At 47.9% G+C, this 23,924-nt stretch overlaps 1 protein-coding gene and 1 long non-coding RNA gene across 2 annotated transcripts; one reads left to right on the top strand and one right to left on the bottom strand.

Annotated features, from left to right (window-relative positions):
* The first annotated feature begins 979 nt into the window (after positions 1-979).
* Positions 980-21,000, top strand: UBAP1L (ubiquitin associated protein 1 like). The gene is given in 7 exon segments (XM_037155774.2): positions 980-1,152; positions 6,661-6,781; positions 12,450-13,007; positions 15,122-15,185; positions 15,188-15,327; positions 18,688-18,789; positions 19,653-21,000. Coding segments are annotated over 7 exon segments (1,251 nt in total). The 5' UTR covers positions 980-1,021; the 3' UTR covers positions 19,788-21,000.
* LOC119057096 (uncharacterized) lies at positions 7,938-11,476 on the bottom strand. Its single transcript, XR_005083997.2, has 3 exons — positions 11,423-11,476; positions 8,617-8,709; positions 7,938-8,447 (listed from the first exon to the last, which is right to left on the bottom strand). It is a non-coding gene; the product is annotated as an uncharacterized LOC119057096 (long non-coding RNA).
* Positions 21,001-23,924: the final 2,924 nt, after the last annotated feature.

Below are 23,924 nucleotides of genomic sequence, written 5' to 3' on the forward strand. Positions count from 1 at the left end.
AGCAGGGACTCGGGAAAACTCGGCCAGTGCAACCCAAGGAGAAGGCGTTCAATGCCAGGGGGAAGCAACCATTCTCCCCTTCCTCTGGCAACTTTTGCAAAGTCTTAATAAAGTGAGTGTTATCTTTGTCTGGTTTTTGTTTTTTAAGGTTTTTCTTGGTTCGTTGCCTTGCATAGTGGTGTCAGCAGCAATTACTGCTACTTCCTGAGTTTAGAAAGAAAGATATGGTGGTATCTTTAACAAATTATACACCTGAAAATAGGGACAGTGTCATTGTAATTTTATCCCTCAGTCTTTTAAAATAAGTGGAAAATTTCAAACATCAGAAGTAAAGAGAATAATACGTTTTCTCCATGCACCCATCATCAGGCTTAAAATAATGGTCCACTCACGGCTGGTCTTGTGTCATCTGTAACCCTAGCACTCCAGATTATTTTGAAGCAGATTGCAGATACCACATTACTTCACAAGTTTTTCAATATATAGCTCTAAACGATATTTTAAAATTTTAACCACAGTGCCCTATCACAAATGAATCAACTCCTTAATAACATCCAAATTCCAGTCAGTGTTCCAATTTTCTTGTCTCATAAGTGTGAGTCTTACGCTTCGTTCAAATCAAGACCTAGCTGCAGCCTCTGCATTGCTGGCTGATGTGTCTGGTAATTTTCTGATCACTACAGGCCCCGCTTACCCCTGTGCTCTCTTGCACTCCTTCTCTCCCACGTGATGTGTTACTTGAAAAAATCAGGTCATTTTTTCCTGTTGACTTCCCAGTCTGGATGTTGCTAATTGCGTCCTCGTGACAGCATGCTCCTCTTTTTCATATTTCTTATAATTTAGTTGTTAGAGCTTTACTCTTGGATATGGTAGCCATGTATGGCTATTAGGCACCTGGAATTGAGAGTTTGAGTTGAAAGTCCATTTGAATTGAGATGTACAATTTCACCCCAAGTGGCTGAGTTTATGACGTCAAACGCTTTGCTATAAGCCAAGCAACTTAATCGCTCTAAAACCATTCATGTTTCTGCGTCCATGTGACTGCGTGCAAAGACGAGTCAAGAAGCTTAGCTGGGACTATACCATCTGCTGGGGCAATTCACTCACTTCTGTGAGCTTCGTCTACAGGGCAGCTATCCTGGGAATTACAAGGTAAGTACAAACTATGTCTCGTTCCATTCAAATAAGTGTAATATACAATACATAATATATAGCAAGAGTGTGAATGCTGTGAAGTATTAGCAGTGATACAGATCTTAAGGACTAGAGATCACATGAAGCATTTCCAACTTAATATTTTTTTTAAATACTTATAACCAATAAACTCCTTCCGTATAATTAAATGTTTACTTTTGGGTAGTTCCTGACCTCCACATCTGGCTATCCATGAAGATTTTGTTTCTGATGTAGGTTCCATTTGCCTTTTGGAAAAAACTGGCTTTCCTACAGTCTCTGAAGTGAAGATCGAAGTCTGAGGCAATTGGTGTAAAAGTACATAGTGTGCAGAGCAGGAGACACATCTCAACTGTAATTCACTGGTGCTTGACAGAATGTAGGTACCTGGATTTGGACGGTGTACTTGGGGAACGATTTTTATTTACCGTTTGCCCGGTACTATGTTAAGTGCTGGAGGCAGAGAGAGGAGCCAACAGGGTTTCTGCCTTCCTGGAGTTAGGGTCTAGAGTAGAGAACCCTAATGATCATGCAGGGAATTTTAGAGTCTGTTATAATCGTGGTTAGTGCCAGAAGAAAAAGTGCTTAGTTACCAACTTACATTTTTCATTGTTCAAATAGTAAGTGGCTGTTGAGGCTCAAATAGTTTGCTAAATATAAGGGGCCATGACAACAAGCAAAATACCAAATACATCCTAGCACAGATTTTGAGAGATAATCCAATAATCATAAAAAATATGCTGAGTGCTTTGAAGGGTAAATAATGGTTCTATAGGGATAATCAGGCCTTTTCTTCTTTCCATAATGAGTGTTCCATAATGCATTTAGGTCAAATAGTAGAAATATATCACATAGTAGGGATAAGAATGGTCATGATTCAATTTACCTATATATATGCTAGGACGCAAAGTCAAATGTATTTCATCCTGTGGGTCACAGTAAAAAAAAAAAAGTCCGAAAAGCTACTGTTCTAAGTGGCTTATATGTTTATTGATTTGAGGGCAGGGCAGGCAACATCGATTGGTTGCCTACCATTCATGCCCCAAGCAGGGATCAAACATGCGACTTTTTGGTGTGTGGGAGGATGTGCTAACCAATGTAGCCACCGCCCAGGGCAGAGACCACTCACTTTTTTTGAAGAAATGATGTTTCAACTGAGCTCTGAAGAATAAACAACTATTAACTGTGGGGAAGAGACAAGGAAGAACATAGCAAGTATCTGGAATATGCAAGGGTACTGCGTTAGGCCAAGAGACCAAAGCTTTGAAGGTCAACATGGCTGGAGCAAGGCAGGTGAGAGGGGAGGGGCCGGTCACCGCAGGGCTTGGGAAGCCCTTGTCAGGAGTTTGATTTGCTTCTGAGAGCAGCTGGGAACCGTGGGAGGCTTTTAAGCAGAGGAATGGCTTAGTTTGCCGCTTCAAAATGACCCCTTTTGTCCCAGTGCGTGGAACAGAATTACAATAGTAGGGCATGAGAGGATACGTGGACACCAGTTGTCCAAGTGAGAGAGAGAGATAATGGGGGCTTGGAGTCCGGTGACAGCAGTGGAGGTAAGATGAAATGCCTGGATTCCGGAGATCGAAGGAAAAAACTCGGCAGGGATTTGAGGTGGTTGGCAGCGAGGGAGAAAGTATCATGATGAGTCCCAAGCTTGTGTACCTGAAACATTCCTTGAGATAAGGAATCTTAGGGGATGAGAGCAGTTCAGGGGAGAGGAAATGAGGGGTTCACTTGGCATATGTTGTGTTTGAAGCACCCTTGAGACGACTTGGAGGAGATGCATTGTAGTTGGTTGTGTTGACAAGTTTGATCTCAGAAGAGAACTGGAGAATTTTATGTGTAAGTCGTTGGCGATTAGTGAAGCTTTAGGCAAGCATGAAATCATTTAGAGACTATTATGGAGACCTTTAAAAATAATACTAGTGTCATTGCCCGGGGTCCTGGTAAACTGATTACTATAACCTCCAGCCACTCTGCCCCTTGTTCCCAGGCTCAGACGCAGCCAAATGGGCACAGACCCAGGGACTGGTGTTGGAGAGATCCTGTACTATGCTGCTCGCTAAAGCATCAGACTGGTGTCCCTAAATCCCATCCTCCACCCTCACTCCACCCCTTTGGGCCCTTTCGGTTTTCTCCGCTGCCTGCTGAATGGAGTCAGCACCCAGCCTAATGTTCAGGGCCCACCCAGCTCTATCCCAGTGCAGACTGTTTCCCAGCATGCACTACCTGCTTGAGTCAAGCCACTTAGCTCCCCCTCATTCTGCCCTGCCTCTGCTTCCTGGCTCAAGTTGCTCCCTCCCTGGACTTAATGCTCTTCACCCCACCTTTTCCCTGCTTCTAGGCTGTTCCCTGTCCTCCAGGGTCCAGGTCAAGGCCCACATTTCCCGAAGCTTCTAGGACACTCACCTTCCTCTAAAGAATATTGTCATGTAATGGTATGTACTTCTCACCTGGTACTTAGCAGAGGTGATCATCATTTTAGAGTATGTTCTAACTAGATCACTGTAGCCCTTGCTATTTTTAAGAGATGTATTTCCAGAATCTTCAAACTCTTAAATTGCTTCAGGAGCAAGGTTAGAACTGAGTAGAGAATATCTATGCAGGATGCAGGTTTTGGGTCACAGGCAGGCAGTTCACACTTGGATCTCAGTAAAACTGCAGTGCTTCCCCATAGCTCGAAATTCTAATGATGGCAGAAAATCTGAGTGATAAATCCAAGAGTGCCAAGATTTGCTAACTTTCTTGTGCTCCCTACAACGCCCTGTTCCTCAACGCCCACTGTAAGAACTGGGTGATGGGGCAGATCACTCACTGATTACCCTGGGACCTGTCTGATCCTGTAGCACAGAGACACTCCGATGTGCTGGGAAGCAGTCTTTTGAGTCTTACAGACAATAAGACACCAACAAGAGTGAGTTTACAGAGGAGATGCGGGAATTAAGGGATTTGCCCATCTGGCCTCATTTGACCTCTCCACACTCAGATTACCTAAGATGCTCACACGTGGGCATGGGGATGACCGCAGTGACCCCTAGCAGCAGGGCTTTGCACCATCCTGGTGGGGATGACAGATGGTATTAAGCCAGAGGTGCTCCCTGGTAAACCCTGGTTGTTTGCAAAATACCCAACTGCGGTGAGGACTGTACAAGGGATTAAAACGTATATTACAGGCAGTCATGAGCTTGAATTCTTGTGCATGAGTGTTGTTTTGTTTTTTAAGGCGACAGAATCTTTATTTAATGTTGTTTAAAATTGTTAAAAAATCAAATCCCTGCTCTTGTAATTATTAAACTAAAATATACTGTACTTGATCTTAGCCAAAAGGCCCAGAAGCTGTGTGGGAATGACTTTTCATTCCTGGATTTCGGTGTTGGGAGACGCTGTTGGCTGACGCTTGCTGACTTCCTCACCCACGGTGCACGAGAGTTCCAGATGTCCCCACATTCCCAAACCCTGATCCTGTCAGGCTTTTTAAATTTTGACTGTTTGAGCATGTATGTCCATGTGTAGTGATATCTCATTGTTTTATTTTGCATTTCCCCAATGGCTAATATGGTCAAATGACTTACCTGGTTATTGGCTATGTGGATAGTCTCTTTTATGAAGTGCCTGTGACAATTTTTTTCCTATTTTTTATTGGGTCTTTTTCTTATTGATTTGTTTATGCTGAATATGAATCCTTTGTCAATTACATGTGCTGCAAATCTCTTCTCCTGCTCTGTGATTTTTTTTTTTTTTACTCTGTTAATGGTATCTTCTGATGAAGGGACAGTCTTAACTTTAACCCAATTTACCAGTATTTTCCTTTACAGTTAGTCTTTTGTGTAATCTGTTTTAAAAATGTTTGCCTATTATAAAGTCATGAATATATTCTCCAATTTTATCTTTAAGCTTTACCTCTTTACCTTTCATGCCTTTTATATTTAGATCTACAGTCTAGCTAGAATTGATTTTTGTGTATGACGTGAGGTGAGAGGTCAAGATTTTTATGTTCTAGGTGGATATCTAATTGACCCAGAACAATTTATTGGAAGACCTTCATTTTCCTAGTGCTCCGCAGGGTCATAAATCAAGGGTCTGTGTGTGTGTGTGGGGGGGTCTGTCTCCGGCCCCCCTCCTCTGGTCTGTTGGCCCTTCAGAAGTGCTCCCGTCAGGGCCACTCTGTCTCACTTCCGGTACCTTTCAAGTAAGTCCTGACATCAGAAAGTATAAGTCTTCCCACTGCGTTGCTTCTCTGTAAAGATTGTCTTGGCTTTTCTTCACCCTTTACATTTCATTTGAATTGTAGAATTAGTTTGCCAATTTACACCAAAAAATTTAATGGAATTTTGATATGTGGGATCTGTAAATCAATTCAGGAAGAGTTGATATCTTTATAAGAGTGAGTTTTACATTCATGGTTATGGCATGTCCCTCCACTTAATCTAATATTTTATAATTTTTTGTCTTACACATCTTATGCTATATTGAGTCCTAGGTAGTTGATGCTAATATAAATGGTACCTTTAAAATTTTTCAATCTCTAATAGAAATTTTAAAAGATAACATTGACATGGTTTGATATTTGTGTATAGATACATAATTGATTCTTGTGTGTTGCCTGTGTATCCAATAACCTTCATAAAAGAACTCATTCTAAGAGTTTTATTCATACAGGACTTTTTTAAATTTTCTACATGTAGTTATGTTGTCCATTCATAATGTTGGCTTCATTTATTTCTTTCCAGTCCTCATACTTTTATATCCCCCTGTCTTATTGCATAGGCCAGCACCTCCAGTGCAATGCTGAACAGAACAAATGGTGGGGACTCCTCACCTCCTCATTCCTGATCTTGGGGATGTCATCCAGCTTTTCACTTTAAATGGGATGTTTGCTTCAGATAATTTAGAGATATTTTTATTAGGTTAAGGAAATTCCTAAGTTGCTTAAAGAGTCTGTTGTTTCTTTAAATCATGAATAGGTATTAATTTTGTCAAGCACTTTTTTTTTTGCATCTGTGGAGAGAGATAATTATATAATTTTTTTAAATTCTATTAATGTTTATCTTTATTCCCATTGGTTGATTTTGGAATGTCAAGCCGACCTCTCATTCCTGTAATAAACTCAACCCTGGTCGTAGTTTTCTATCCGTAATTATTTTTGTTCATTTTCATTTATGATTTTTTTTCATTTATGTTCATGAGAGATGGCCTCTAATTTTCTTGTCAAGTTTGGTATGAAGGTAATGTCAAACGAGTTAGGAAGTATTCCTTCCTTCCTTTTTTGGAAGTGTTTTTGTAATTTGATATTTCTCCCTCAATTGCTTAAGTGAAAAACTCTTTTTTAACAGCACTGGCCACTTCGCCTTTTCTGCCTTGGCTGTGGGACCCAGCTAAGTCTCTGAGCACTGAGGCCGCCTGAGGGGCCCGAGCCTGGTCCTCGGGGCTCTCTGCCTGCCACCCGGCAGCCCACCTCAGCCTGCCCCCCATCTCCACACTCCTCCACAGGATGAGTGCCCTCGACGGTGTCCCTTTCAAGGTGTCCAAGGGCTTTGTGATAAGCACAGAGCTTCTGCCTGGGCCAGAACTCAGTGTCCCAGCCTGCAGGGAGCTTCTGCTGGGTTCTATGGTAAGTGTATCTGTCTGTCTGTCTATCTCCTAGTTCCTGGGTCTGTGGGTCCAACACCGAGCCGCATGGGACCTTGATCCTTGATTTTAAAGGGCAGCTAAGCCTGCTCTGGTATATTCCATGGAGTTTGGAAATAACCCAAGAGGAAAGGTGTTTCCCGAGGAAGGCTAGTGATGGGGACTGTTTAATGGGTCTTATTTTAGCCTTAGAATAACCGGAAGGTGGCCTATATAAAGTGAATGAGGCTCATTGCACAGATGTTCCAGTCCCTCTCTTCACTGTCAGCCTGCTGTTATGTCTAAATTCCAGCATTAGCTCCGGTTGGTGTGGCTTAGTGGATTGAGTGCCAGACTGCAAACCAGAGGGTTACTGGTTCGATTCCCAGTCAGGGCACGTGCCTGGGTTGCAGGCCAGGTCCCCAGTAGGGGGCTCATGATAGGCAACCACACATTGATGTTTCTCTCCCTCACTTTCTCCCTCCCTTTCCCTCTGTTAATAAATAAGTAAAACCTTTTAAAATAAAATAAAACTCTACCATTAGGCCAGGCCTGGCCAGTGTGGCTCAGTTGGTTAGAGACTGAAGGCTCGCAGGTTTGATTCCAGTCTGGACACTCGCCCAGGCTGTGTGTTCAGTCCCGGTCAGGGCACAAATAAGAAGGCAACCGGTCGATGTTTCTTACATCCATCTCTCTCTCTCCTACACACACTCCCCCGCCCTTACTTACTCTCTAAAAGCAATGAAAAAGTGTCCTAAGGTGAGGATCAAATAATAATAATAAAATAAAACTCCACCATTAGAATGACCCCTCTGGGTTAAGACACTAGATCTAGAATCCTCTGTTAAAACTCAGAGTTACCCGGGACACATTAGAAAGGATTCCTATTCCCCACGTCTGTCCTAGGGGCACCCTTAAAGAGCCCGCTGGCTCCCACCCTGGACTATGCTCTCAGTGTATGTGGTCACATCACATACCACCTTAGGATAAACACAATTATTTAACTTCCAGGAGAATCGAGTTTACTTGAAGATTTACAGGGGAACCTACTGCATTTAAGTTGTAACACAGATGTATCAGTGGGTAGAATGCAGTCATATGAATTCTTTAAAAATGAAAGAATAAGATTGCAAGGAACCTGGAGCTGGAACTGGTTGAGGCTGAGTCCCCAGGCTTGTGGGTGCTCCTTCTCCACTCTCTGCTGCGTGCGTCGTGGGGAAGTTTGAGGATCTAGATCAGCTCCCGTTCATTTAGAACTTGAGGAACCTGAGGCCCAGGAAAAGGAAATGATTTGTCCAAAGTTAGTCCAGGTTCTGACTGCGGATCATCTGTATTAGCTAAGAGCAGGGTTGGAACATGAGAGACACCAGACAGGTGATGTTTGAAGGAAAAAAAAAAAAAAAGGTTTCAGGAAGTCAGGAGCAGAAAGCACAATCCAGGCAAGGAGAGGCCTGGGCAGAGTCAGGTAGAGGGGCTTGAGTGGCCTGGGGCGCCGAAGCAGGAGATGAGGTGCAATTTTGCTTCATCTGCAGACTCTGGAGTTGCACTGAAGCTCCTCGGGTCGGGTTTCCAGGGTTGACATAAGCTTTGTAAAGCCCAGAGCGCCCTCTGTGGGGCAGGAGGCCTTGCTCTTCCGCCTGTGCTGTGGGTGCTGTCTCTGGCAGTGGAGCCTGGTATTGGTGGGAAAGGAACTTGCTTTACCGAGCTCCATGGGAGGTGGGTTATCGCAGCTTTTCCCTCCCTGCTGAGCTCAAGCCAAGCTGGAAGAGGCCAGTCTAGTAGCAGAAAATAGGCACCCTTCTGCCAAGTCCATGTCTAGTGTCCTAGCCAAATTCTGACCTGGCTTTGCCTCCTGCTCTCAGGGTGGGCACCTCCAATTCCTTGAGCCTCTTCCCCTTCCTGAGCCTCCATCTCTGCTCCTGTTGGCCCAAACTAAAAAATAGAGAAGCATGAGACTCCAAGTATGATTTACAGCCTCAAGTTCCTGGGCTGTATTCCCAGTGTTAAGAACTTGAGATACATTTTCCCGCAACAACAATGTTATACATGGTAGTTAGATTACCAGATGAACCTATAAGTGGCCTAAAGGGAAAAATAATAACAGCTACTGTTTACTGAGCACCTGCTAGGCACCAGGCCCATGCTAGAAACTCTTTATATGTTCAGTCCTCTCTCATTTTTATGCCCCTTTTAGCAGCTGGCTGTTCCTACCCCACAGCACGGGAACCAAAGTTCCCACCGAGTGGTCCACAGGGCCTCATGGCTGGGGAGCAATGCAGCCAGCGTTCCCGCAGGGCTCCGTTAGGACCCCTGAGCCCCTGCCCACCCCTCACCCTGCTCCTGCCCTAGGAGCCTTTCCTTCTACACTTAGAGCTTCTTTAAATCTGTTGTGTGTTTGTGTGTGTGTATAATATATACATGTTATATATTATATATTTATATATATACACATATACATATACATAAATTTATATGTATGTATAAAGTGTTATAGAGCAGAGTTGACAAATATTTTCTATAAAGGGCCAGAAGTAAAAATTGTAGGGAAAGAGCAGGCTTGAGTAATTGCCAGAGTTTTTATAGAGCTTAGGGAAAGGAGCGGGTGGGCATGGCTCTGTTTCAATAACACTTTATTTACACAGACAAGGTGTGGGCATCAATTTGGCCCCCAGGCAGTTTGCTTACCCGCCACTGACACCTTCCCATCTGCCCTGCCCCCAGCCCCACCCCTTCAAACTGATGGCCTCTGTTATTCATTCTTTATATATTCTTTTAGAGAGTCTTATGTGTTTGTATATGTATGCAAGCAAATATAGCTATTTCCTCCTTTTTATACCAAAGGTAGCACTTTATAGAAACTGTTCTTCTTGATTTTCGCACTTATAAAAATCTCCCATATCTGTACATAGAAAGCATCTTCAGTTTCATTTTTCACTGAAATATTGCATTATGTGGATACATCACATTTTGTCAACTGGGTCCCTCCTGATGTACACTTAGATTCTTCCAAGGCTTTTCCCATTACAAATAGTGCTGCAGGAAATGAATATATGCAAATGTCCTTTTGAATTCGCTTACGTAAATTGCCAAACCGCTCTGGCTCTGCGTAGGGGTTGGTCCTGATTTACATCCCGACCAGCAGCACACTGTGACTGCCCGCACCCCCACACGCCCCAACAGGGTGTCATCGGCATTGGGTCTTTGCCAAGGGGCAGGTGAATGGCATTTCAGCACAGTTTTCTTTTGTTTTCTCTCATTACCAGTGAGGTTGAGCAGCTTTTTCTGTGTTTAAGAGCCATTTGTATTTCCTTTTCTGTGGATTGTCCATATTATTTTTGTCCATTGTTTTCTGTTTGGCTGTTGGTCTTCTCTATTAGTAAAGTTAGCCTTCGTGTGTGGTGTGGGTGCTGTTTCCACCCTCCCCCCGCCCCCCAGTTTGGCATCTGCCTTTGACCTTGCTCACAAGGCATATTTGCCCTGCGGATTTTGGATGCGTGCCTGTGTGCATGTTTATGGCCTTCCGGATTTTGATTCAGAGTAAGAAAGTCCGTCCCCATTTGAGACTGTAAAGGGTTTCTGTCCTGTTTTCTCCTGGTACTTTTATGGTGTATATCACACATTTGAATCTTTGATCCTTTTGGAATTGTTCCTTGTGTATAAAATGTGAGAATGGATCCAACTTTATTTCCCCCGGATAGCTAACACCATTTATTGACTAGTTCCTCTTTTTCTCATTGCTCGAAATGCCATCCTTATTATTTACCAAAGCCCCATAGATATTGAGATCTATTTCTGGGCTTTCTATTCTCTACTTTTAATCTATCTTTGCCAGTATCATAGCTTTAATTATTGATGTTTTATAATATAATAAAACAGCTGATAGGACCAATTCTCTTTATCTTTTCATCTCCAGAGATTTTCTGTCTATTCTTATTTGTTTGTTTTTCATATGAACTTTAGAATCATCTTGCTTAGTTCCCTAAATTATGTTGGTATTTTTACTGGGTCTTTGTATCATTTTATCCCCTAAGTCCCATGGGCTTGGTGTCTTCTCCACAATTCTGCCTCATCAGTTCTGAAGTTGCCTTTCCCCTCTTCTGTTTTTCACGACTCATCTGGTTTGCTCCAGCGTCTCTCTCTAGCCATGTATTCCACATGCACTTAACTAATGTCGCTCTGTGCCAGGCCTGCCTGCCCTGGGCCCTGAGGGTACAGAGCAGAGTAAGACACAGTCCTCGACCTCAGTCAGGGAGCCACTCTGGACCAGCTACATGACGCTCCTCTCCCCAACCTGAGGTCGGGTCAGAGGTGGGAGGGTGGCAGTGTCGTGATCTGTGTCTGTTTTCGTCTGTCTGTCTGTCTCCCCTCTCACACACCACCTCCTCCTGCCTCTCTCTTCCTTAACTGGCCATCACAGAGCATTGAAATTGCCTTTAAATTAAAAAAAAATATTTTAATGGCATTTTATATTCTTGGTTCTTAATTTTAAAGATAGGCGATGGGAATATTTTATTTTTGCCTCAGTTTTAAACTCTCAAGCTAGATTATATGTGTGGACTCCAGACTGCTTTTGTAGGTGGCCTGCTATGTAGTGGATAAAGCCCTCTAGTCAGATGGACAGAGAAATCCCAGTTTAGCCACTTACCTCCAATCTGACCTCCAGCAAATAAATTTTCTGAGCCTCATTTTCATAATCTGGAAATAGAAAAACCGGTAATACCAAAACCTACTAAGTAGGATTTAACACAGATTAGTGAATTTTACATGTTCTGGGTCCCAAAGTAACCTCAGATTGCAGCTAGGACGTTGGAGGAGGGTATTATTCCAGAGGTTCCCAGCCCCCGGCGTGGAGAACCAGCACTGGTCTATAGCCTCTCGAGACTGGGGCCATGAGGAAGCTTGCCTGAGCTCCCTCTCCTGTCTCCATCCCATACCACCCCCCACCCTGTCATCAGGAGACGAGGGGCAGTGAGCAAGGACAGCGGATGTGAGCTCTGCATTCTGCCCCCACCCTACCTCAGCTCCGCCTCCTGTTACCCGCCCCCATTCTGCCCCCCCAGAAAGGTTGGGGACCACTGTATTACTCCATAGGGAAGTTCATTTGGCTGGACAGGTCTCCAAGACTGGCTGTTTACTGACAAATGATGCATTTGCTAAATTAAGATTATTTTTTGAGAGAGGGGAAGGGAGGGAGAGAGGGAGAGAAACATCAATGTGTGGTTGTCCCTCGCACGCCCCCTACCGGGGATCTTGCCTGCAACCCAGGTATGTGCCCTGACTGGAAATGGAACCAGTTATTCGGTTCGTAGGCCAGCATTCAATTCACTGGGCCACACCAGCCGGGAGTGCTCAGACCCCATTTTACTGGAGAAACCTTTTAAGCTGCTACTGTTCAATTACATACTAAATAGCAAAGGGATTTAGATACTAGATTTTACTACATTTCACTTTGTCCTTTATGCAGAGATTACCGTTACATTGTTACTGATGTCCGTCTACTCTGGTGTTAGCTAAAATGGGGGTGGGCTTTGATGGCTGCCTGGGGCTGAGAATTGGGAGTGTGCAGGTCTGGCGAGTCTTTGGCTAACGGGGGCTCCAGAGACCAGAGGGTAGGGGTGTGCCCTCAAGCCCTGGCTTGCCTGGCTGATCCTCATGTAGCCTTCTCTCGGCAGCACGACTTCAGCCTGGAGAGGAGGACTCTCTTCTGGGTGGAGGCTGTCGTTCGGGGACCCTGCCAGGTCCAATGCGATGGCCCCAGGACAGCTTCAGCCCCTCCTGCCTGGTACTTGCTGGTTAGCCCGGAATACCCGCCGGTGCCTGCGCCGGCCCCAGCCAAAGTCCCCGAGGCTGGACCCCAGGAGCAGCTGGAGGAGAAGGGAGAAGAAGAGGAAGAAGCCTCCCCTGCCAGAGAGGGAAAGCCGGATCCTTGCAGCCCCCAGGCCAGCGCTCCTGCGAGCCCCAACTCAGGCCGTCACCGGTCCTCACTGGACTTACTGCGCGGCGTGAGGTTGGAGTTGGCGGGTGCCCGGCGGAAACTCTCGGAGGGCAGGATGGCCTCCCGCCCCCGCGCCCTCCTGCAGCGCATCCGCCACCGGGCGCTGAGCCTCTGCCCCAGCCCCGAGCCTCCCCAGGGCCCCGTGCCCCCGCTCCCCAGTGCACCCACGCCGCCTCCGCGGCCCTCCACGGCCGGTGCCATGCCCCCGCTGCGGAGCCACAAGCCCACGGTCGCGGTAAGGAACTTGCCCGCTCTGCCAAGTCTGCAGATCAGTAGCAAAGCCCCCATTGTCTGGGGCCCCAGCCTGGTCCACAGCCTCGGTCCCCTCCGGTCTGCGCTCCTCCTCGTTACTTTATCCGCTGCTCTCACCAGGCGCTGTAAACCATGCTGTTCTTCCTGCGGCCCTTTGCCTAGAATATTCCCTGCTCAGAGGGCCCCCATTCCCTTTGTTTCCATTGTGCCTGCTGTGCCTCTGTTAAGGCTCATGTCACTCAATTGGCATTATTTCTTACCTGTGCGTCTCTGTCTTCTAGTGGAATACGAGTTCTTTCAGGGCAAGGGGCGGATTGTGTTCATTTTTGTTTCCAGAGCACCCAAGAGCAGACTTGGCCGATAGGGGGCGCTCAATGAATGTCTTTTGCATTAATGAATGTGACTCAGACCCAGGGCTTGCCAGGCGCCAGGGCTTGCTGTAGACTGGGAGAGCTGGAGTCTCAGTCAAGGAATAGTCGCTGTCCCTTAGTTCCTGCCAGACACTGGGTTGGAAGAGACAAGGTCAAAACCACTGCAAGAGGAGAGTATCTCAGGGGGTATGGGGACCAGGCAGCACTGTAGAGGGGAGTGATCATGTGCTCAGAAAGGTGAGGGTTGTGATGGGTTGGAAAAGCTTCAGGACAGGTCTGTACCTGTAACAATGGGAGCAGAAGTGAACTTACCATGAAATCAGTGAAGCTTTAGCCTCAGGCCCCTGGCATTGCTCTTTCTGAAGCTTTATGCCTAATTTCATATTTATAATTGTGTCTGTCTGTTTTCTTTAAGAGGTACAAATTGTGTAAGCATAAAATTCCGCACAACCACGATCCAGATCAGATGGGGTGGGTCAGGACTGGGAACAGGAGGTAGGGACAGGGCACAGCTTTCTGCCCCACTCCCAGCAGACCCACAGCCAAACCAGTAGGCACAAGTCCAACAGGAAATTAAATCCAAAAGAGACCCAAGGTCTGGTTTTTCTGCTCACTGGTGTCACTGAAGCGCGCTGAGCCATCCCTTTTCCACCTGGCAAAGAGGGCTGGCAACCCTGCACACAGCTGTTGGGAGCAAATGTAGAGATGGGGCTCTGTGAACTGCACCTGCGACGCCCACATCAGGGACCAGGTGCAGACACCAGGGTGGTTCTTCCCTGCTCCAGAGTCAATTTAACCCTAGCAGCCATCCTGTCTGTGAGTGTGTGTTGGGGGGCGGGGGGATTGGGGACAGAGGCTCTGTACAGAAGAAAATTGAGGCCGAGAGCAGCTAAGAATCTTTTCTGAGGTCACAGCGTAGACTCAGCTCCTAAGATTTGGATGTTTTCCACTCTGGGGGTAAAGAGGAGACCCAAGAGTGAAGTCACAGCAGAGAAACCCTGAGCAGATGGGAATGGGTGGGGCAGGAGGGACAGGCGGTGTTCAGGGCTGGGAGACAGGCGCTTCTTCATAGGGGAAGGGTGAGGAGCAATGCCATCCAGACCAGCTGAAATGCCCTTAAGCCACCAGTCTTAGCCCAGGGTGTGTGGGTCTCGCCAGCACCATGGCTGTGTCCCGTCTCTGCCCCGCCCTATGCCCCACCAAGCCTCAGCCCAGCCAAATTCAAGAATGAGGGTCTGGCCAGAAGATCCTCCTAGCGGGTGAGGTAAAGAACCCTGGATTTGATTCTGAGCAGGGTTCAGGTCCCAAATATGCACTGCTTGCCAGGTCATTAACTTCTCTGAACCTTGATTTGAATACCCGTAAAGTGGGGTAACAGGATGGGTCTATCCTGTTTCTCTTACCGGGTTGTTCTAAGCTATAAATGAAATAATTATCATGTACTGGCAGTTTCTATATGCCAGGTCTTTTGCTAATTACTTTTCTCACATTGGCTTATAGCCTTGTAACAACCCTTGGGGTATCTAAGTATGTTTGCCTTCATTTTACATGTGAGTAAACTGAGTAAACAGTAGAGATGTGGGGGTCAAACCCAGGTCTGCAGGACTCCAGACTCTTCACAGCATTAGCCCTGGACTCTGTACAGAAATTGGCAAGCAAAGGCACCTCTACAAATGTGCCGCTTGGCCAGCTGATAGCTGACACATCCAGCTTGTCTGTATTTCAGTCCCTCAGCCCATACACCTGCCTGCCACCTCTTGGGCGGGAGCCCCGGCCTCTGGTCGCCCACAGATTCATCCAGATTCAGCTGACCTGCTGTCTGCCCTCAGCCAGGAGGAGCAAGACCTCATTGGGCCAGTGGTGGCCCTGGGGTACCCTCTGCACAGGGCCATCGTGGCTCTGCAGAAGACGGGGCGGCAGAGCCTGAGCCAGGTGAGTGATTGTCCAGAGCTGGGGGGCTGTGGAGCCGGAACCCGGTGGGTGGCCATGTGGTTTTACCTTCACCTTGAAGAAGTTTTGTTACCTTCCCTTTAGAGGCAGAACCTCAGCCTGACATTAATTATCGGGGGTTGTAAGCAAGTTTCTAGACCCTAATGCTACCGTTTCCATAGGAGTTTATCAGGAACCCCATGCCCACTGGGGGAGTCTCAATAGTCTAACTCCTCTCCTGGTCTCTGCCCCAGGTACAGGGGCTGGAGCTTTGGGTGGCCAAGAAGCTCTTGAGAGCTGCCCAATAGAACTTTCTGCAATGAGAGAGATATTTTTGTCCAATGCAGTACCCTCTAGCCATGGTTACTTGAAATGTGGCTAGTGTGACTGAGAATTTTATTTAATTGTGATTAATTAAAAAGGTCACCTGTGGCTACTGGATACTATATTGAATAGTGCAGCTCTAATCACTTCCCTCAACAAATGGTTTGCCCATACTGACCTCTCTTTTCATCCATCCACCCATCTGGTCAACAGTACTTTCCGGGCGCTTCCTGGGTATTTAGATGCAACTAGGAGGTATGGGACACCAGGGTACATAAGAGCCAGTGCTGTGTGTTGGGACCCCCAGTGCTGTGTGTTGGGACTCAGGTGGAGGGTGGTATGCAGGATAGTTATCAAGGAGGCTGTTGGGGTCAGCCCCTGGCAAAGAGAGTGGACGGAAGCAGGAGTGAGTAGATGGAGACATTAAACTTTTGTAGACTCAACAACAGTATTGGCCAAGCCTACAGTTCTGGAGCGTACACGGCCCTTCAGAGTCACCCAAAGGGGGACTGAGGTGGTTAGGTCTTTATATCCCCACATCCATCAGTCATTAGTGGTACTGACATTTAGTAAACACCTCTCTGTGCCAGTTCCTCAATTTGAGCATATACAATTAGGCCTCCTCAATTCTGCATGGTTGCTATTACTATCCCCACTTTGCAGATAAAGAAACTGAGGCTGGCCTAACTCTGAATCTGTGTTGCACAGTGCCCTTCTCTCATTTTCCGTGTGAGAGCCTTCCAGGGCAGCACCCCACACTGACCTGAGATTTAAGAATGGATCTCAAGTTGCCCCTACCTTCAGCTGCCACCGAAAGCCAGGACTGTGGCTAAGAAACTAGCCAGAAGGTTGTGAGGCACCGGGTCCACAGAGGGGGCTCTGATATGCCCTGCTTCCCAGTCTCTAGGTCCCGTGACAAGGCCGAGGTCTCATCACTGTGGAGCTCTGAGGATGAGTAGGAGCCAGCACAGGCACTGGCCTCCCGACGGGTGGGCTGAAAGAACCCCACCGCATCAGGAACACAGTGTTTGCAGACAAACTGACCGCCCACCTGGCCCGCCAGGTCTCTGGGCAGCACTCTGCCCTGGTGGGCAGTCAGAGGCTATGCCCTGAGGGGTGGGCTGGAAGGTCCATTGGATGGCTTCATCTACCCGTCCCCACCAAGTACATCTTTCCCTCTAGTCTGCAAAGTTCCACCATTAACTAAGCAACTCCTTTGGGTCCAGGTTCCTTCTCCCCTTGAAAGATAAATGCTGCAGTAAATGCTTTATGGCCAGAGACGGTCCACAAGGGAGGGCACCAGATGGTCTTCACTGGGAAGAGCCAGGGGGAGCGGAGGAGGCACAGAGGATAGGCTCTGTCCATCAGTCCTTCCCTCCTTTCACAAGGGTCAAAGTGAGGGACGGGCGTGGGTGGCACCTGAGAGGCCCATAGGCCAGGCCCAGACGTGCAGTGGGGCTCCAGGCACCGGAAGGCCCCTCCCCGAACCTCTCCCTGTTCCCAGAACGGATGGAGGAGAATATGTGCTGATCATCAGTGACTTCTGGGGTCCCATCCTGGGGTCTGAGGCAGGCCTGGTGGCATTTACAGTCCCACAGGTCCCCCACGTTGACCAAGCAGCAGAATCGTTACAAATGCAATCAGCACCAAGGCCACAAAGCACTGCTGTGGATGAGCTAAGAGATGAAGGGAGCACCCCCATCTGCCTTTAACCCTGCTCCCATTTTCACCTTCAGAAACCCTGTCTGCTTGCAAGCTAGCTCAAGCCCTCCTCCGGCAGCTGGCCTGGGACGGCCGAGGCCCTGGGGGAGTGAGGTGATCTAGGCTCTAATCCTGGGCCCCAGGCGAGCTGCCATGCTGCCTGGAGCTCAGTTTCCTCGGGTGCGCAAGGAAGGCGTGGGTGGGTGGCTTTCCAAATGTGCTCAGAGCAAGGTCTGGGTGTTCTGGGGCAGATGCTTGGAGAGTTTGAGAGCTGAAACCATTAGCCTACATTGTCTGTGCTTTCTGCCCAGCTCTGAAGGTCTGCAGAAACCCAACCTGCTTCCTCTCCACTCGAACCCATAATTTTTATGTTCTGGCGCCTTCATTTGGCACCGACTCCCTACAAATCCAGCTCTGATTCGCTTGGCCCTCATGATTTCCTATATCTGGTTTATCTCCCCCACTGAGCTGTGAGCTCCTTGAAGGTAGTTCTTAATTCATTTTATAAACACAGCATGTATTTATTGAGCTCCTTCTGCCTGCCAGCCATCGGGGTGCGGGGAAGCAGTGGTGAATAAGACTGACACAGCCCTTCCCTCGGGGAGCAAAGTTAGTGGATGAGAAAGATGAGGAACACAGTAGGGCAGTTAGTTACACAGGTGTACGTGCCGTGGGAGCGGCAAGCATGGCCCCTTGGAAACGGGGCGCAGCGTCCCCGGGGAAGAGAAGTGAGGCTGGCCTTGGGGCGGGGGCTGGGTATACAGAGCTTCATCCTGAGGGCGAAAGCAGCCCCTGATGACTAAGTAGGAAGTGAGCAAACAAGGGTTCAGCCCTGTGAGATCCTCCTCCGCCCCCTCCCCTTTCTGGCACTGAAGCAGGACTGTTGTGTGGTAGGGGGTCAAGAAGTCCTGGGTGGCAGAGCCGCACTCGGCTAGGGGTGGGGTGGGGACACACAGGTGTGGATGGCACCTTCGAACAGGTAGGTGGTCCCCAGGGAGGGTAAGCAGGACAGGTGGGTGGTGGGTGAGACCCCTGTGCTGCAGGCCTGTCCCGCTCCCCACTTGGGTTCTGGGAACACCTTAGCTCGCCCTGGCAGTCCTTTCCCTGGGTTCCAGCCCTCGGTTTGGGATAGTTGGTCAGGACTTGCTGTCCGCCTGTCTCTAGAAGAGACCTCAGTTTCTCTGCTATTGCCTCCTGGGGTTTCTGAGCCCATGTCGGGTGTGGTGGGGTGTCTAGACGGCTGGTCTGAGTGAGGTCCTTGGGGTGACTCCTCCACTCCCCCCACTGCCCCGGCCACTCCTCTCATCACCCCTCCCTCTTTGCTCCTTTCCCATGCAGTTTCTTGGCTACCTTAGTGCCTGTGACCGGCTGCTGCGGCAGGGCTACGAGGAGGGCCTGGTGGAGGAGGCCATGGAGATGTTCCAGTTCTCTGAGAGCCAGGTCAGCCCCACCATCTGCCTGGGCCCCAGGAAGGCGAGGGATGGGGGTGCACACGCAAGCCTGGTATGTCAGGGGCACGGTGCCAGAGCCAGCCTGGAACCGTAAGGAGATGGTGCAGGGAGATGAAGCACAGAGATGAGGGGACAAGCCTGGGAGGGAAACCAGAGGCAAGGCTTCTGTACTATTTAACAGAATCAACACAGGTGTTAGTGAGTGCCCACTCTTTGTTAGACACCCAGGAGGGAGCCAGAGGCAGCACAGAGACACTTGAACTTGCTGCTCAGGGAGTCTGCCACCTGCCTGGAATCCGGGGTGCAGGCAGCTGTGGCCCAGGAGTCATTCTGGGTGGTGATGACTATGACTTGTCCACACTCAGCAGCTGGTCTGGGATCCTGAGCAGCTCTTAGCGGAGGCCTAGGGAGGGTCCAGTGAGGCGGGCAGGATACAGAGGGGGAGGGAGGGAGGAGAAGCAGGAAAGTTTAAAGCACTGGGGCCACAGGAGGGAGGAAAGCAGAGGCTGTACTCTGAAACACTGGCAGAGTTTGGGGCCTGGGCAGAGACCTCTCTGGGCACCAGGATTTGACCTTCTTTCCCTCCCTGGCCCAGCACCCAAGCACAGGCAGTCAGGAGTGAGCCGGAGTCATGGGGCAAAGCCAGGACCAAGCCAGGGGCCAGGCTGGGGCCTTCTTCCTCAGCACAGAAGAGAGGCCCAAGCCCAAGTCACTTCAGCAGCACAGGGGAAACGCAGGCGTTGCCCAGGATCAGGCCACAGCTCTTTGGGAGCAGATACAGAGAGGACACCAGGGAGGGGGCTCCCCAGAATGGAGACCGAGCCTCAGCGGCCTCTGCCTTCCCTTCCTCAGGCCGGGGAGTTCCTTCGCCTCTGGGAACAGTTCAGCGACATGGGCTTCCAGCAGGACCGGATCAAGGAGGTGCTGCTGGTCCATGGCAACCACCGGGAGCAAGCCCTGGAGGAGCTGGTGGCCTTCGCCCAGTGACCACTGGGGCACTCTGCAGTGCCTGGGCAACCCAGCCCTGTGCTAAACCCAGCAATCCATTCTAACTATGGACGAAATAAGAATGACAAAGCGATGCATATTCATTACAAAATGCAAACAGTGCCCAGGGTGGGAGCAAATACTATAGAAGGAGGCAACACTTGGCACCTCAGGTTTTCAACTAGACCAGTCAACAAGAGAAAACCAGCTTACTGTCACACGTAGCACACGTCATGTGGGGAGAACCTCAGGGAAAAGTAGCTCAAAGCAGCAGTTTTGAATGGTTTATGTAGCATCGACAAAAAACAAACTTGTAGAGAGATAACAGGATACAGAACATTGGTTTTAGGCTTCCGAGAATGGCAAGTTCTTGGAAGGTAAACATGGGAGGGAACTAACGGAGTAAGGTTCCTTTGCAGATTCATTCCCCTGGTGCATCGCTGGGAGGATAAGAATCTGTCTCAAGGAAAGGGAGACATTTGCTGCTTCTTCATTGCTTTCAGCTCGAAATAATCTTCATGTCAAAGAGGCATACTTTGGGGTAAGGTTCTGGTCTCTTTCAATACCAAAAGAATCAGCTAAAGCAGTAGCCTGTGGAGAGAGAGGCGCAGACAGGAGGGCGTGGACAAGAAGCAGTGTTTTCTCGTGCAAGCCTTGTAAACCCTACCTTTGTCTGACTGTCAAAACTGTGTGCATTAGCACCTTTGCTTTTGAGAAGATTAAAACAAAGAAGGAATGATGGGCAATTCTTCGGGGTCCTCTGGACACCTGGTCTGGTTGTGGAAGGGACACCTAACTGCAGGGCCCGAGACCCTGACTTTGGGTCTGCTGATGACTGGCTCCACTTCCCCAGGATAAACAGAGACCAGACCTGGCTGCCGGTCACAAGAACCCCCGGGGAGTGTGGTTAACAGTCGCAGGTCCCACTTCTGGGTAATCTGACTCAGAAAGTTCAGCTCGGTGGGCCCTAGAGATCTGTTTTGTTTTTATAAGAAGCTCTCTGGGGATTTTTTTTTTATCTTTTTTTTTTTTAGTTGCTCTTTGTCATTGTTGATTGCCTTCACTCATTTCTCCCAGCCCCTGCCACCTCCTAGCCCCACCTCTGGCAGCTGCTAGTCTGTTATCTGTGTCTATGAGTTTGGTTTTTTATTTTTAGATCCCGCATATGAAATCATACAGTATTTATCTTTCTCTGACTACCATTTCATTTAGCATAATGAGGTCCATCCATATTGTTACAAATGGCAAGATTTCATTCTTTTTTTTAATAGCTGAATAATCATTATATATAACTATTATATATATGATATATGTGTATGTCACTATTTCTTATTTATTCCTCACCTGAGGACATTCTTATTGATTTTAGAGAGAGGTAAGTGAGGGAGAAGGAGAGAGAGAAACATCGACTGGTTGCCTTTTGTAACTGGGGACCAAACCCACAACCTAGGATACGTCCTGACGGGGAGTTGAACCCAAGACCTTTCAGTTTGTGGGACGACACCCAATAAACTGAGCCACACTAGCTGGAGCCACAATTTCTTTAGCCATTCACCTATTGATCTACTCATAGACACTTAGGTTATTTCAGTATCTTGGCTATTGTAAATAACACCGCAGTGAATATGGGAGTATATATATCTTACTGACTTTGTGTTTTTCTCCTTCTGGATAAATCCCAGATTTGAGATTGTGTGGTTCTTCTAGTTTTAATTTTTTGAGGAACCTCCGCAGCGTCTGCACCAGGGGACATTCCACCAACGGTGCACAAGGGCTCCCTTTCCCCACGTGTTTGCCAACACTCACTTTCTGTCTTCTGGACCACAGCCGCTCCAGCAGGTGTGAGGTGATAGCTCGCTGGGGTTCTGACTTGCATTTCCCTGATGATCAGTGATGCTGAACATCTTTTCACGCATCTTTTGGGCATCTGTGTGCTCTTTGGCAAATGCTTATATAGATCTTCTGTCTATTTTTTAATCTGATTGTTTTTTGCTATTGCGTTGAGTTCTCTATATATTTTTGAATATCAATCCTTCATCAGGTCTGTGATTTGCACGTGTTTTCTCCCATTCATTGCGTTGCTTTCCGTGTTGCTGATGGTCCAGGTTCCCTTCACTGAGCAGAAGCTTTCTAGTCGGATGTCGTCCCACTTGTTTACTTTTGCTTTTGTTGCTTTTGTTTTTGGTGTCATATGCAAAATACAAGACCTATATCCCACTACCTATGTTTTACTCTAGAAATTTTCTGGCTTCAGGCCTTCCATTTAAGTTTTTAATCCATTTTTTGGTTAATTTTTGTGTATGGAGTAAGATAGTGGTAGAGTTTCACTCTTTTGCATGTGGCTGTCCAGTTTTCCCAGCACCAGTTTGGAAGAGACTGTCCTTTTGCCATCGTATATGTTCTTGTCTCCTTTGTCATAAATTAATTGACTACATATATGTGGGTTGATTTCTGGGCTCTCTATTCTGTTCCTTCCATTCATCTATGTGTCTGTTTTGATGTCAGTATCTCTCGGATGCTCATGCACTATAATGGGCCCGTGGCTAGTGTGTGTGACCCTCAGGATCAGCCGATCTGGACTGGCTTCTGCTCTGACAGTCTGTGGTCCAATTTCATTCTGTCCTCATTTGGGGAATGGGCCGGTTGGGAACAGAGTTGTCTTCGATCACCCAGGCCTGCCCTCTGGAGGCCCCAGGGATTGAGGGAACCAGTTTCTGGAGCCACCTGTGACTCAGGCAAGCAGAGGTCAGAAGCCAAGACACTGGTGTCCCTGCCCTTCCCGGCCGGCCCTGTGCAAAGGCCTGTGGCAATTTCCACAGAGTAAAAACTTCTCACCCACTCCACCCAGCAAACAGGGCTGGACCTGGAGCGGAGGCCTGTGAAAAAACAAATGAAATCTTCCACATTTGTCATGGCTTCGACCCAGACACCTTGCCTGAGCACGTAGGGAGGATTTTTGCAAGCCCACACAGGCCTCACAGCAAGTTCAGGGCTAGAACCCAGGTCTCCCGAGGCCCAGCCAACTGCCGGCTGCCTTCCACTAAGCCTCAATGCCTGCCAACTGAAAATCACATTAAAAATATTCTTTGCCCTTAAAACTTGATTTGAATAACTTGCAGCAATAAAAGACTATTTTGAGAAAATCTGCAAAATGTCCTAAAGTTGATCAAAAATAAAAGGGTCCTTGGAAAAGACCTTGAAGTTAAGTTCAATTTCTACGACAAAACATTAAATCCAAAGCTATTTATGTTTTCACCGAGGCAGTCTGGCCTCGGCCTGCCCCTTTATTGAGTCCTCTTGGCCAGTGGGGGCAGCTGGCAGCGCCTCAGGCCAGTCACGTGTCCTGCCCCAACGCCTCTCCTTTCACCCTCCTCCCACCTGCCCCACACCTCCCCACCCCTGGAAAACTGTTGTTTGATTAAAAAGTGAGACATCAAGACATCATTGTTAGGCCCTGACCGGTGTGGCTTAGTGGGCTGGGTGTCCTCCCACAAACCTAAAGGTGGCTGGTTTGATTCCGGGTTGGGACCAGGTTCTCGGTGGGGGTGAGCAACAGGCAACCAGCCCACGTTTCTTTCTCACATCAGTGTTTCTCTCCCTTTCTACCTCCCTCCCGTCCCCTCTCTCTAAAAATAAATAAATAAACCTTTTTAAGCCTTGGTTGGTGTAGTTCAGTGGATTGAGCGTGGGCCTACAAACAAGAGTATTGCGGTTCCATTCCCAGTCAGGGCACATGCCTGGGCTGCAGGCCAGTTCCCAGCAGGGGACGCACGAGAGGCAACCACACATTGATATTTCTCTCCCTCTCTCCTTCCCTTCCCCTCTAAAGATAAATTAAATAAATAAATAAACCTTTTTAAAAAAGACATCATTGTTTAAAATATTTTTTAGGAGGTAGAGTAGTGTGGTAGTCCATATGGACTGTGAGGTCTCACCTGGGTTGAAACTACCCAGGTGAAACTACCAAGTCCTATCATGAATTTGCTGTGGGACCTTTTGAAAGTCACATGACCTCTCTGGGCCTCAGTTCCTTCACCATAAAATAGGGGTATTGAAACTTCCCAACTGGGATGATTACACAGGATAGTGCTTGCCCTGGCTGGCGTGGCTCTGTGGACTGAGTGCTGGCCTGCACAC

Source organism: Artibeus jamaicensis, unplaced genomic scaffold (assembly GCF_021234435.1).
Source record: "Artibeus jamaicensis isolate MK-2021 breed Jamaican fruit bat unplaced genomic scaffold, CSHL_Jam_final contig_548, whole genome shotgun sequence".
In the NCBI taxonomy this organism is placed as follows: Eukaryota; Metazoa; Chordata; class Mammalia; order Chiroptera; family Phyllostomidae; genus Artibeus; species Artibeus jamaicensis.